This window comes from Vicugna pacos, chromosome 13, assembly GCF_048564905.1.
Source record: "Vicugna pacos chromosome 13, VicPac4, whole genome shotgun sequence".
In the NCBI taxonomy this organism is placed as follows: Eukaryota; Metazoa; Chordata; class Mammalia; order Artiodactyla; family Camelidae; genus Vicugna; species Vicugna pacos.
The window spans coordinates 57,154,780-57,169,614 of record NC_132999.1 but is presented as its reverse complement, the minus strand read 5'-3'; the positions used below and the strand labels follow the sequence as shown (position 1 = coordinate 57,169,614).

The following is a 14,835-nucleotide window of genomic DNA, read 5'->3' as shown; positions in this document are numbered from 1 at the left end:
TCTGCCCTAACATGCTGTGTGACCCTGGACAAGCCCCTTGCCCTCTCTGGGCCCTCATCTGTAATGTGGGTACAATGACAGAACCACCCCAGTAGTTTGTTGTCTGGAATCAGTGCATTCACTGGGAAGCACCTGCCCAGGTGAGGTCAGAGTCCAGGTCGGGTGGGGAGGATGGTGCGTGTGGCCCAACGTGGGGGCTGGATAGTCAAGCAAAGACCTTGGCAGTGGGACTGTGCCAGCCCATGCAAGGAAGTGAGGTCACAGTCCACATAGGGTGAGGGTGCACTGACTCAGAGTATGCCTTGTTAAGGAGTAAAACCCAAACCGTGGTCAGTGGCTGTCCCCGGAGCATCCCTAATATAGATGAGCGGGTTGGCAGACTCTGCGCCAGCCTAAGTATGAATACACGAGCGTGTCTCTTGCCTCCAGGTAGAGTGGAGTTTGAACCAGGAGGACAGGTCAGGCAAGGTCCAGAAGCCAGGCGACAGAATAGTTGGGGCAGGGCACCAGCGTCTGAGCTGGCACCACCACCTCCTGATGGTGTGACCTTGGCACATTACTCATCCTCTTACTGTCTCACTGACAGCCTCCACATCCTCACCTGCGAAATGAGGGGCAGATGCTGCCTAGGGGCTTGCGTTCAGTACGCGGTGCAGGTGCTCACGGGGTAGCATGTAGAGAGCGGGCAGTATCATCATTGTCATTTTCATTTGTGATTTGCCAGGGAGCACAAAATTAGAGAAGGGAACGCACCCTCCCACGGGGCACATGGAAGAGGGTGGTGGTCTCTTAGACAGCAGGGTCGGGGCTGAACAATCTTAAGCACTTGGCAGTAGGAAAATGCCAAGCCCCTGCAGGGAGAAGAGTCAGAGCCCAGGTGGAGCAGGGAGGCCTGGGTGCAGAGCGGGACAGGGAGGATGGAGGCCAGGGACACGATGCTGGAACAGCAGCACTGTTGGGAAGATCACCTTTACTCCAGGGCCACGCATCTGACGTCTCATCCTGCCCCCAGCAGAGCAGCCCCTCTTAAAACTTTCAGTAGTTTTTCTTTTTACCAAATCATTCTTGTTTGCTGAAGAAAATTTAAAAGATTACAGAGCAGTGAAATAAGAAATTACCAGTTACCATAATCTCAAACCCCCATTATGTGAAAGACGGTGCACATCTTTCCAGCCTTTGTTTATGTAATTTATTCATTTGTTTGTTTGTTTATTAAGTGTTGTCCCTGTGAACCTTGTATTTGCATGGGAGATGTAACTACAAGAGTTTCAACAGCTACCAATTGAGTTTTTCGACCCTGCTCTGGCTGTGTACCTCCTAGGGCTTGTGTGGGTGAAGCTGGGCTTCTATCCCCTCCCTGTCACCGGATCTGTGGGGTATATGTTCTCGGTCCCAGACTGCCCTGGACTTCAGTTTTTGGACCCAAGCCTCTGTAGGCTGGAGGGAGACCACCGGTGTCCTTTGAAGCCACAGGCATCAAGCCTGCTGGGACAGGAGGCATCCCCGCTCCCCGTGTGCCTCACCAGGCTTCGTCTCTCCTGCCCCACCTCCCAAGAGGCCGGGCACTTCCAAGGGCCGGCACTGGGCCAACACCTGTTTAGTAGTTTAGTTAGTGGCTCAGCACCAAACGCCTTGACCTGAACACTCACCAGCATGTCACTTCCTGAGCACCAGCCCAGAAATCCTGAGTGACGAATTACTCTCCCTTTTAGGGATATAATCAAACAAGCCATGACTTCCGGGTTCTTGGCGTGCCAGGCAGGCTGAGGTTCTCACCTCCCTCTCCTCCAGGTGTCCTCCTGTTCCTAGAGCTCTCACTCCCAAACCCTGACTCACTGGTTTCAGCGATTACTAACCCCGGCTTCCCCTTGCAGCGTCCTCCCCTTCCTCCTCGTGCCACACCCTCACACCACTTGTCACTGACTTCCAGATTACAGAGAGCAGCATCGCCTACGAGAAGCACAAAGCAAAGGAGGCCATAGAGAAGGAAAAGAAAAAGGTGCAAGATCTGGAGAACCGTGTAACCAAGCAGAAGGAGGTACGAGTCTCAAAGAGGAAAAGACGTGGAGGAGCCGGGATGGCTGAGCCCTGGGCTCCAGGGGCAGGCGGTCCGGGTTCAGATCCCACCTCTGCCACCCTCTGGCTGTGGGACGTTGGGCAGGAGTTGTCATCTCTGCACCTTAGCTTCCTTATTTATGAAATACAGGTAATCCAACAGGTCAACCTCGTGGAGCTGTGGGGCTTGATTGCTCACATCCACAGAGAGAAGCACCCAGCACTCTGCGAACGCTGCGTGTGTCGGCTGCTTTTATTATTTTTATTTTATTTTAATTTTTATTATTATAGCAAATGATAAACCCACAACCTGACAATAGTGAGTTAAATTTAAATACGAGTAAGATCAATTTCAAAGGATTTTCAAGACCAGATGGGTCTAAACGGGCCTGTAAGTCTATTCACATTGATCTTAGATTGTTTCCTTTGAAGAAATATTCCCAAGCACTAGCATGCATAGAAACACTGGAGGGCAGGGTGCATTTTAAATTCCCAGTTGCTGGGCTTCACCCCCAGAAATTCTGACTCACCGTCTGCAGGGTGGACTCAGGAATCTGCATTTTTAACAAGTAGCCCATGCGCTCTTGGAACGACGCTGCTCCAGGGAGATGAGTGCCCGTGAACCACATCTGGATTACTTATCAGTCCCAGGCACCACTTTTTAAGTGGGGCCTTGACCAGCTGGGGCGTGTCCAGAGGGAGCAGACCAGAGCTGGGTGAAGCGATGCAAGATTTGTCAGCTCCCGCTGACACACCTGTGCCGGACTCCCCGTGGGCGGGCAGCGCTGCAGGCGGAGGGAGAGCCCAAAGGGTGCCATCTCTACACGCAGCCTTGTCTCCCCAGATGCTTCACCATGGCTCTTCCATAAAGTCCTTCAGTTAGGGGTAGGGGAAAAGGAGGAGTTAGAATTTTAAGATAGATTATTCAGGACAGAAAATGGATTTGGAACGAGACTAATGCAAAAAAAAAAAAAAAGTGTGGAGCATGACATTGATAAATGAGTCCCAATTTTTAGTCTAGGAGTTACAGTGAAAGGGATTGTGCAGTTCACTAGCCAGAAATGGACCGAGTGCTCCCGGAAATGAGACCTTCTGGGTACTCGGCCCAGAGAGCATCTCTCCTCAGGACCAGCAGAGAGCAGACTCTGTCATACAACCAACAGCGTCCTCAACAACAGCCTTAGTGAAAACAGCGGTGACACCAGAGGGTGAGGAATTGTGACAGCCCTCGAGGCCGGCTGGTGGCATCACACCAGACAGAGAGAAACGGGGCTCTGCCCCAGGGACTCCCCATTTACCAGGAAAGACCCAGGAAGTACAAGGTCAAAGACCCACTCAGACGCAGAGTTGCTCATTTGGGTGCTGTTTGACTTCTACACGCGGAAGAGCGTTCAAAAGATCGATTTCATCGACACAGGCGAAAAGAGGATTTATACAGGCAAAAGAGGAGAGAGGGGAGAAGAAAGATAAACTCAGAACCGCGTGAACCATGAACTTGAGCAAGCTGGTGAGTGGCCAGCAAGGAGCAAAGATGCCAGGCAGTGTGCCCCGCCCCCGGGCAGATTCACCGTCCATCAGAGAAGCCATCTCAGATTGTCGCGGGTTCTCCGGGGCAGGCCGAGCCTTGCTGCTCTGTGCTCTGCCTGCCGATGTCCCCAGGGAGCGCCTCCTTGGGCCAGGTCATCACGCTGCCTACACCGGGATTTCTCAACAGCAACGACCACGTCAAGGCACCGAATAAGAACAGACTGCAGCGGTACAAAGAGATGGCACCGACTCCCAGGCGAGTCTGGCAGACACTGCATGATGAAAATCACATTCTGTTTTGTCCCCCACCCCAGAAAAAATCAGTGTCTTTTCCCAATTATAAGAGGAGTACCTGTTTGCTCTAGACAATTTGAAAAATATGGAAAATCGCTCAGAAGACCATAAGAATTGCCCAGGATTCCACTGAGCAGAGTTACCACTAGTGACGTTCTGATGTGATTCCTTCCAGTCTGGCTTCACGTTGATCATTATTGCAGACACCAACAAATACAGATTCATTACAATGTGATTTACACCGTTATACTGTGCACGCTGATTTGGACATGGCTTTTTGACTCCGTATGTAATAAATATGTCCACATGTCACTGAACATTCTTCCATGACCTGCCGGTGAAGGATGCACTGTGTTGGGTGAACCTGGATTCATTCACCCTCAGGCACTGGGCTGTTTCTCACTTTTCACTTGAGAGAAAAATGCTTGGCTGAACAACGCTGTGCATCAGGCTTTGTGCACATGTGCGGTTCTGCCCTTAGCATAAATTCCCCAACAAGGAATTACCGGGTCACAGGATATGAACATTTTCAGGCTGGTGATACACCTTCCCAAATGACACCTGCCCCCTCAGAAAGTTCAAGCCAGTTTTCACTGTCAGCAGCAGAGTCCAGGAATGCCCAGCCCTGAACCTCAAGAATATATTTTAGATTGGATTAAAAAATGTGAAAAGATGCATACAGTATGATTCTGCCTACACGACATTCTGGAAAAGACAAAACGATGAAGACAGTAAAAAGACAGGGGATTGGCAAGGAGAGAGGGGATGAAAAGATGGAACACGTGTAGGATTTGGGGGGCAGTAGAACTACTCTGTATGATACTATCACAGTGGATAATGTTAATGACAAATGTCCAGACCCATAGGCTGACACTGAGAGTGAACCCTAATGTAAGCTATGGGCTTCAGGTGATAACAATGTGTCCACATAGACTCATCCGTTGAACACATGGACCCGTCCAGTGGGGATGTGGGTAGTAGGGAAGGCTGTGCGTGTGTGGGGCTGGTGGGGTGGATAAGAAACCCCTGTAATGTATTTTCCTCTCAATTTGCTGTGAACCGAAAACTGCTCTTAAAAAATTGAAGTCAAGTAAATAAGTCCGTCCAGCCCCAGCACAGCGCCTGTCACAAAGTCCACATTCCACAGTGTTTGAGGATGGACTCAAGGAGGAGAGGAGAGTGTTGACAAAGATTGGAAGATTGGGTTCCCGGAGGAGGGGGAGGACATTGAGGACGTGGCAGCCAGAGTCCAACCTTGCCGGGGTCCCACGGGAGGAGGGGAGGTCATCCAGGTGCTGAAGCCACGTAGGAAAACGAAGGAGTGTCCTGAAAGCAGGTCCTGTGATGAGCGGGTGAAGGAACTCGGCACATTCTTCCTGGAAAATAGATTTAGAGAAAGACATGACAGCCCTCCTCAAATATTTAAAGGCCTGTCTCATAAAAGAGAAATAAAACTTAGTCAGTGAGCTCTAGGTTACAGAACTGTGCTCAGAGACCAGAAATCTCAAGGAGACAAATCTCAGCTGAATATAAAAGAGTTCTATAATAATTGGAACCTTCCAGAGAAAGCATGAACTTTGGACTTAAAAAGGCTCAACAGGACAGTAGCAGAACAGAGGTCACCTCCTCTCTAAAAACAGGATGAGGAAAGGCTAGGATTAACATTTATTCCCGAATTTCTGCTAATTTGCTGTTTGTTGTTTGTCTAGGAAATAGATTTAAAAGTGCAAAAAGAAGACATCTTAAATAATAAATTAAATGACGCACTGGCCATGGTAGAAAAGACTCAGAAAACCAAGGCAGCTGAGACTATGAAAGTAGAGACCCTCACCGTGAAATTAAATGAAACACTGGCTGAACTGGAAACTGCCAAGACAAAAGTGGTAAGTTGGTGCCTTCCAAGGACGGGAGAGTTTTTCCATCACTGCACGATCACAATGCCATGAGGATCAGGGGTTCTCAGCCACGGCACTACTGATGTTCTGGGTCAAGTAACTCTTTCTCGTGGTGGGAGGAGGGGTATGGGGGGGTGCTATCCTGTGCATCATAGGTTGTGTAGCAACATCCCTGGTCTCTACCCACGAGATGCCAGTAGCACCCTCCCCCCACCCCCCAGGTTGTGACAGCAAAAAATGTCTCCAGACTTTGCCGGATGTTCCCTGAGAGGCAAAGTCACCCTCTGTTGAGAAGCATTTGTTTAGTTTAAAAGGTAAACAGAGACTATGACGCCCTCTCTCCAAGGTGCTCTAAGATGTCATAATCAATTTGGGGTCTTTACAAGATCAGGCTGAAGGACTGAGCAGCCCTGAATCTAGTGATCAGTGATGAGTCCACAGACCGTAAGATAATGTTTTTCACTTTTAGCTCGGCATTCAAGGCCCTCCACCATCAGGGCTCACTGTTGCACTCACCTGTCACTCACACATTCACCCAGCAAGTCTGTGGACAAAGAGGTAATAAGGATTGACCTGACAGAAGTGCACAGAGTGATTTTCAGAGGGACTGGAGCTGGAGACACCAGCTCGGGGTGTGACGTGGGATGGCCATTGCTTGTCGTCCAGGATCACAAGGACTTGGACACTCAAGGTAGCAGAGGAGTGGAAGGAAGGAGTCGCTATAGAGTGACGAGAAATGGCAGGACTTGATACCTGATTGCCAGGACTCACGTCTAGGAGAGGGAGGACCACAAGGAGACAGGCGAGCTTCAAGCCAGGGCACCAAGGGGGATGATGGCACATGGAGATGGCGGAAGTATGGAGGCCGTGGTAGGGGGTCTCTTGTGGGAGAAGGACTCTCTTCTGGAGAAGATGAAGAACTCAGGTGAGGGTAGGATATCAAAGTTCAAACGTTGTGCACAGCTTTGGTGGCACAATAGATTTGGGGGAGGAAGCAAGACACGGGGTCTAAATTTGGAAGGTGGCCTCAATGGAGTGATTGTTGAAAGGGCGGGCACGTGTGAGTGGCTCAGGCAAAGAGTTTGCACATCGGGAGAAGACTGGAGACTGGGGCCCAGCATGTTAACTGGGAACAGGGAGCAGAAGAATGATGTCACCCAGACGGCGGAGGAGGGAGGTGGGAGGAGCTGGAGGGACGCTGAGATGGAGGCGCCAAGAGGTGCCGCACGCAGGGAGGGCGGTCACGGGAAGGCGTCCGACTCACCATCAGGGGGACTGCTGGTAATTTTTGTTTTTAAGACATACAAATTCATTCACCTTTTTCTTATAAGATTATTCACTGATTAATCCAACAAATGCTTATTGAACATCTAGGTCTAGATGTCGTGGCAGGGATCTAGGCATGGATGCCGCGGGCACGTCAGCAAATAGGAAAGAGTAGCTTTCTGTCCTCATGGTGCTTACACTCTAGTGGGAGCGAGAAATAAAGGAATGAAATTGTTCAGATGACGACAGGTGCTTCTGGGGAAATAAAACGGGATGGTGTCTCCTTCAGATAGGCAGTCAGGGGGGCCTCTCTGACAGAGGTGTCATTGGCCCTGAGGCCTGACACCCGAAAAGTCAGCCATTCAAGGAGCTCGGGAGGAGTATACCATGCAGCGGGACCAGCACGTGCAAAGGTCCTGGGGTGGGGCCAAGTTCGGTGCTGGTGGGTGCAAAGGGGCAGTACTGTTGATGTTGTTACTATTATATTCAGTCCCAAGATCACATGAGCTGTGTCTGTTTTCCCAGATCATGATGGAGGAGCGGATGCAGCTGCAGCAGCACACGGTAAGGGCCCTCCAGGAAGAACAGGAATCACAGAAACACAGCTTTGAAAAAGAAATCATGGAATACAAGGAGCAAATCAAACAGCACTCCCAGACAATTGTGAGTCTTGAAGAAAGACTCCAAAAAGTGACCGAACACCATAAAAAAATAGAAGGAGAGATTGCAACCCTGAAGGACAATGACCCAGGTTGGTCCAGAGAGACGCGGAGGAAAGCTTAGTGTTCAGGGCAGGTTCTGATGACCCTGTGGGTTCCCACAGGCCGATGGGCAAGGGAAGTCTATGCCTCACTTAACAGCTCCTTTATTGTCCGGGGAAGCCCCCTTTCCTTCTTGCTACACAGCATCGTCAGGCGCCCTCCAGGCCCCAGTTAAGCAGAAGTAACGCAATGGACGGGGACAGCCTTTGTGTCTGGCCAGTCAGCCAGCGAGAGGCACAGGCTGCCGGGGCTGTCAGGGGCGTCAGGGCAGCAGGACGGGAGGCATCGTTTCCATGTGGAAACCTCCCATGCAGGGGCCTTTCAAAGGCTTCTCTCTGCCATCAGCAATTTGTGACATTGTCTAATGCACTTTCATAACCAGCTGAGGTTGATCTCTTTTAAAAAAAAAAACAAAAGAGGCTGAAAAAAGAACTCCGAGTTGTGAGCACTTACTCCCCCTGCATGACCTGAATGACCACGGCGACGCGGAAAACTGAAGACTCTGGGGTCTTGGAGGAGAGTTCTGGAAGTAGAGGCCTCGGGCCAGGGCTTCTCATCCTTGGCACTGGTGTTGGCATTTGAGCTGGAGAGGTCTTTGCTGCGGGACTGTCCTGTGCACTGTCCAGTGCTGTGCAGCGTCCCTGGCCCGCAAGATGCCCATAGCCCCCAGCCCCACCCCCACCCCAGTGGGACAACCAAAAATGTCTCCAGACCTGGCCAGATGTCCCTGGTTGAGAACCATGGTCCTAGTCTCAAGCCAGTGATGAGCCGTCAGGGCTCACCTCATGCATTCGTTCACTCAGCACTCCTAACTGAGCATCTGCTATGTCGCAAGCTCATTCTAGGCACTGGAGGGTCAGTGATGGACCAGCCAGGCAGGGTCCCTGCATTTAACCAAATTATTGCCCTGCCAGGGGACCTGCCTGGGATGAACAGGTCAGAGGGAGGATGTTTAAGCTGGGACCCGAGAGTGACTACCTCTTTGCCCCCCACACTTAGATCCGTGCCTGCTGTTCAGCAGATGCTCCATAAATATTTGTTGAATGAACAAACGAGAGAGTGAGAGTGTGACTGAGGGCCAGGAGCTGAGGATGTGGGAGGTGAGGACAGCACAGACTGGTCTGAGCGGAGAGGAGGAAATGGGGCAGGAGGTGTGACCCAGGAGTTGAGGCACCAACTGTCACCACTTAGCTGAGCGGTCACCAGCTGTTTCCACCACTCCTGCACCCGTTTCCTCATCTGTCGGTGGAGTCGATGACCCCTGCCTTAGAGGGCAGCTAGAAGGATTTCAGGAATTGAGGAGGGTTGAGAGGACACAGAACACACAGCGGTTGTTATCAGGTAGAAAGGGCTGCAGGGTGGGAGGGAGGGTTTACACGTTGGGAAAGACGCAGGTGTGTTGATAAGCACAAGGGACGGAGCGCGTCTGTCTCATGAGGACTGTCGTAACGCCCGCGTGTCCCTCTGATTCAGCCCAGGAGGGGGAAGCACATCCGAACCCCGCAGCGGCGCCTCCCGAGGAGAACAGGGCCAAAGACACAGTGTGCGACCACCTGATGTGAGTACCCCGGCGTGTGTGAGCTCCAGACCCAACCCCTGCCTCTGGCCACGTTGTCAGGACCTGGGAAGCGGAGCTGAGTCTGGGCTCTTCTTGCTGCTATCTGAGTTTCTCGATTCTTTAGCAAGTCAGGCTGGCGTCATGGAAAGATCTGGGTAGATCGGTGTTCAAATCCCAACTCAACACTCTCTGGGCACGTGGCCCTGGGCAAGTCACGTCACCTCGCTGTGCCTCTACTTCCCCACTTGTGAGATAAGGAGGCACTGGAAAGCCAGGTAATGCTATGGTCAGCTGTCTCTGCCTGCCCAAGGCAAGCGCATTCCTGAGCATTATAAGCAGGTTTCAAACAGTGGAGACCACTTGGTAGAGTGGAGTCCTAGAGAGGCATAAAAGTTAAGGGGTTGGACTAAAGACCTTGAAGGTCCCTCCCAACCCCAGAGTCCATCTCTCGAGTCTCCAGGAACTGACAATTTCCAGAGAAACAAAACCCCTGGATGGAGAGATCCAGAAACCACTGCCAAGCGACGTACAAACAAGAAGGCGCTGATGAGCTGCATGGACGGGATTCAGAAAGCTTCTCAGAGAATGGAAGCCACCAGCCTGAGCCTTGCACAAATACCAGTTACCAAAGTCACAGGGGCAAAGAGACTCGGATACTCGGCCTCCATGTTCTGAAAAGTTCTAACTGACAACTCCTGGTGGAAAGAGCTCTCTCTAGACACAGCAGGAGCCTCGACCCGGAGAAGAATCAGCTCCATGTTCTCTGGTCCACTTCATCAGCTGCGCACTCCTTTGAGTCTTAGAGGTTCATCTTCATGTCGGAAGAGTTACAGCCAAGGAGATTAGATGGGTAGACAGACAGACAGACAGATACACACACGTGTATGGTTATATCCATTCTGATAGTCAAGAATCTTTTTTTTTTTTTGACATGCAGCCTGCCAGTATTTTTTTTTATCCCATATTAAACACACACTCAACCTTCAAAAGCCTGCATAAGAGGAGCTTGGACTTCAGAAGCCTGTGAAATGACATTAACAGCTGCCCAGAGACTGAAGCTCTTAACCCTCTCTGGAACGCACAAGACTTCAGCTCTTCCTCCTGCCTCCAAAACACACACACATGCACACACACACACACACACACACACACCATGCCTTCCCAGGGCTGCAATGTCTCACACCTGCTCAGAACCCATCCTGTGTTCTCCCTGTGACCGCCATCAAGGCACCTCACCCTCGTCACTCTGGACCCCTTCCCGGGTAACGCCGTCTTCCCTGTCAGCCTCCCTGATCCTTCGGTTACCAAAGACGTCCCACCCTCTGGGCAATGGGGGATGGGGCTGTCCTCATCCCACCCTCCCTGTGTCCCCCTTGGTTTTACGGGCCCCAAAGCCCACCCTTCCACAAAGGGTCTCATGAACACCACTTCATGTGGTCCCACCTCCCTCCACCAGGAGTTACAGGAAGCTGGTGAGAGAATGGCAGCCATGCTGTCCTCTCTCTCTCCTTCCTCGTCCTCAGGGAATCCCTGAACCCACAAAAAAATAGTCTCCTGTCCTCTTTCCACCGAAGATCAAAAGTCCACGAGAGCGCTGGTTCACGCTGACGGGCATACTTGAGCAGGAAGAGGTGTCATCCTCACAGAAATTGTATTTCAGCCCCCACGCAAACCCAGCCGGGAGCCTTTGTTCTGCTTCACATATTTCTTTTTAATGAAGGTGCATCAGACGGATTTTTTGTTTCGAGAATTTTTCAGGAGTGTGCTTACCGCCCTCGCAGGGACCCGGTATCACACGGACCACCGCTGATTGGGGATCACTTTGCCTTTGTATTCAGCCCCTTCCAGGCACTCCAGGCACCTCGGAGATTGAGTTGAACTGACTCAGTCTGTTTTTGTGAATTTCAGAGAGGATTTACTGACTGCTCAGAAGGAAATCCTGTCTCAGCAGGAGATCATCATGAAGTTAAGGAAAAACCTTAACGAAGCCCACAGCCGAATGTCCGATTTGAGAGGTGCGTACAGTTGCCTGTGTCTCCTGATGTCCTGACCCACTTCAAGAAAGGAAAGAAATGGGGCTTAAGGGTTGGGAAGCCGGCCATTAAAAATCCCACTCAACCTGCTTTCCAGGCTGTTACCACACTTGAAACCCAGGGTCAGCCAACACTGTATCCCAGGTATGGCGCTGATTCTGTTTGATACGGGGCATACTCTCGAATGGCTCTGGACCTCTGGGTGGAAGTGCAAAGTTCTTTTGGGGGAAGAATTTCCTTTTTCCACAGAGGATGTGTCTTTGGGAACAAAGGCTTGGAGATCAATCCGTGGGCCCCCCTTGGCAGGCCAGCCTGCACACGCCCGAGCCTGGGGACCTAGAGTAAGGTGTTCCCCCCCAGCCTCTCCTTCCCCTGACGCAAGAACACTTGCAACACATCTGCCCCCTGGAGTTGATGTGGACACCAGGGGCCACCTGGAGCAGGGGCGAAAGAGCTCTGGGTCTACTCTCTTCTGGATGGACATCGGTCTGGCTGAATAGTCCTGCTTTCCTCCTCTTCTCTTCTCCCCAAACTGTTCTTTCTGCCTCCCTTCCCCCTGCTTCTTACCGCTGACATCTCTGTCCCACCCCTGGCTTCCATCAAGCCAGAAGGCACAGGGAGCCAGGAGTCGGGAGATGTTCCCAGGCTTGGGGATGCGGAGGGAGGGTGGGGAGGGCTCTTGTCTCCTCCCCATCTCATACCCTGTGCCTCCCAAGGCTTCAGCAGTATTCGCTCCCTAGGTCTGGACTTGTTAGCGACCCCAGGGCTTTTATGGCAGAATTTTTCAAAAATGAGTGACTTTTTCCCCCATACTAAGGTATGAGAACAAGTGGTAGAAAGGCTACAATATCCAGTTCTAGAACCAGGCAGTGTTAGACCCACTTCTGGATCTGCTGTTTCTTAGCTGGGTGACTTTAGGCAAGTCACTGAACCTCTCTGAACCTCAGTTTCTGCCTTTGTGATGTAGGAGTCTTAACTAGTAACTGCCTTGCAGGGTTGCTGTGATGATTCCAGGCAATGCAGGTGTCTTAGTTTGCGTTTTCCCAGAGCGGATCCCAAGACTAAGATTCTGCTGCAGGTGGTTTATTTGAGAGATGATCCCAAGACACAACAGCAGTTAAATGGGAAAGGGAAGAAAGCAGATGATGGCTGGGCTGTCAGCCAGCGGGCACAATGGGCGACCGGAGCTTAATTCTGCAGGGGATGCTGAGAGCAGCGTGGTCACCTGTGTTGGGTGCCCACCGGAGGTGGGAGGGGCTAGGCTGTGTTCTCACCTCCCCTGTCCTTGGCTGGAGGCTGTTTCACCCAGCAGACTCCTGAGCAGAGCAGGCTCCAGAGACCTTAGAACACCTTGAGCAAACAAATGCAGAAGCAGGCAGCTGAAGGTCGCCAGGTGCCCCGAAATGCCACAGGCAAACAGGCCCTACCAGCTGGGCTTGGGCAGGAGCACAGACCGCCTCCTGGAGCCAGAGCTCAAGAGAAGGTGATGCTGGTGCGCTCTGTTGCTGTTTTGTTGTTGTTGTTATTATAGTTTTTTCTTTTTTTTGCAAAGATGCAAGCAGACCTCCTGGCCATGGTCTGAAGACCCCCGAGAATTCCCAGCTGGTGGACCTGCCTCATGGTTTTTGTGGGTCTGGCAGGTCTGCTGCAGCCCTAGGGGAGACCCAGAGTGGGAGACCCACCCCCTACCCTCACCATCTTTCATGTCGCTCCCAGGGGAGCTTAATGAGAAGCAGAAGGTGGAACTGGAGCGGAATGTGGCGCTGGTCCAGCAACAAAGCAGCGAACTGAATGTGCTGAAGGAAAAGATGGCACAGGTGACCAGCCTGGTGGAAAAGAAGGACAAGGAGCTGGAGGTCCTCAAGCAGGCACTCAGGTGTGTGGGAGGGTCTGAGTGGCACACCCAAGTGCCCAAGGAGCCTTGCACAGAGAGAGGGGACCTAGTCAATGCTGGTTGAGAAATTGAAGGAGTGAATAGATGAATGAATAAATGACATAGGTTTCATTGCTTCACAATGTTATCATTCAAAACAAAACAAGGCTTTGCTCAGTCCTGTGTATCTCAGACATTCCTGCCCAATATTCCAGATAGAGCTCAACTTAAATGCCACTTCCTCCAGGAAGCCCTCCATCTCTCACCCTCACCAAACATAGCCAGGGGCTTCTGCTCTGCTTGGGGTCCCTCAGCCCTGGCACTCCACTTGACCTAAAGCTACTCACACAGCCAGGCTGCTACTGCCTGTTGAAGTGTCTGCTTTCCCCACAAAGAGCCCTGTGTAGACCATGCCTACTGTTGACTCCCCAGCATTCACATAGTGCCTTGCATATAAAGGAACTTCCTAAATATTGATTGAACAAATGTATAAACAGAAAGTGTCAGAAGTCCACTTAAAATAAATATATTGTTGTCCCATGGATTCATCTAAAAAAATACATGTGAGTTTGCATTTTCATCAATAGCGTATCCATATTTTGACATAAGATTAATGTTTTTCCCAAGAAAGTTTGAGTAAAACGACATCTCACATATGTGCTGTAGCTGCTACCCATGCCTCATGGCTCATGGCCAAGGCCGACTCACCTAGTGGTTAAGGGAACGGCTCTGGACCCAGGCTGCCTGGGTTCAAGGCCAGGTGCCTTCACCACAAGCTCTGGGACCACAGGCAAATTGCTACGTGTCTCTTTCATTGTCAGTAGAATGGGGCAAAGAGAGTCCCCAGCCCCTGGGACTGTGATGAGAAATAGACGGGTTCACACCCACAAAGTGTTAGGAACAGCAGCCCCTCAGTAAATCCCCCTATATGTGCCACAGCAGGTGTCCTGCAGACCCAGGGCTGGAAGCAAGGCTGGGTAGGTGTCTTCCTCCCTGGCCACTACCCGGTAAGTCCCTGGAACTAAATTCTCTAGAAATCTTCAGGCAGGAGGCTTAAAGACTTGAAGACTTCAGCTACCTGCAAAAAGGGAGCGCCTTTTCCTATTCTGCTTGGGTGGGTACAGAGGTGATCCACAGCCCCCAGAACATTGTGCTCCTAACCCAGCCTGCTGTCCAGTGACTCCTCTTCTCTGCCCTAGGGCCTCCCAAGAGAAACACAAGCCCCAGCTGCACAAAGAGAAGGACCAGAAGCCCAGGAACACGACCCAGATGTGTGACATCTCAGTGCAGATAGAACCAATCCACACCGACATTTTCTTGAGCAGCCAAGAGGTGAGTGCCTGCCCTGTCCTGAGCGCCCAGAAGGACAAGCTAAGAAAGAGCCCCATGGTAGCTTTCTTTGCTTTTGAGAGCATCTTCATTCTAAGTTCCAAAAATATTACTTGCTTCGGTGAAATGCGTGAAGTAAAAAAGCGGAAGTCCTGCCTCTCAAATTGCAGAGGTTTTGGCAAAGAACAGCTTGGCATTTGCGCCATCAGACCCTTTCCTCACAGAAGCCGCCACAGCCTCATAC

At 51.3% G+C, this 14,835-nt stretch overlaps 1 protein-coding gene across 2 annotated transcripts in view; it reads left to right on the top strand.

Annotated features, from left to right (window-relative positions):
* The window catches only part of FHAD1 (forkhead associated phosphopeptide binding domain 1), a 123,816-nt gene that overhangs the window by 89,786 nt on the left and 19,195 nt on the right, over positions 1 to 14,835 (top strand). For both annotated transcript variants that reach the window (XM_072975338.1, XM_072975337.1), the window contains exons 20-26: positions 1,931 to 2,038; positions 5,586 to 5,759; positions 7,563 to 7,788; positions 9,272 to 9,356; positions 11,265 to 11,371; positions 13,106 to 13,265; positions 14,462 to 14,594. In XM_072975338.1, the coding sequence (XP_072831439.1) occupies positions 1,931 to 2,038; positions 5,586 to 5,759; positions 7,563 to 7,788; positions 9,272 to 9,356; positions 11,265 to 11,371; positions 13,106 to 13,265; positions 14,462 to 14,594 (993 nt within the window). The remainder of the gene's footprint in view (positions 1 to 1,930; positions 2,039 to 5,585; positions 5,760 to 7,562; positions 7,789 to 9,271; positions 9,357 to 11,264; positions 11,372 to 13,105; positions 13,266 to 14,461; positions 14,595 to 14,835) is intronic.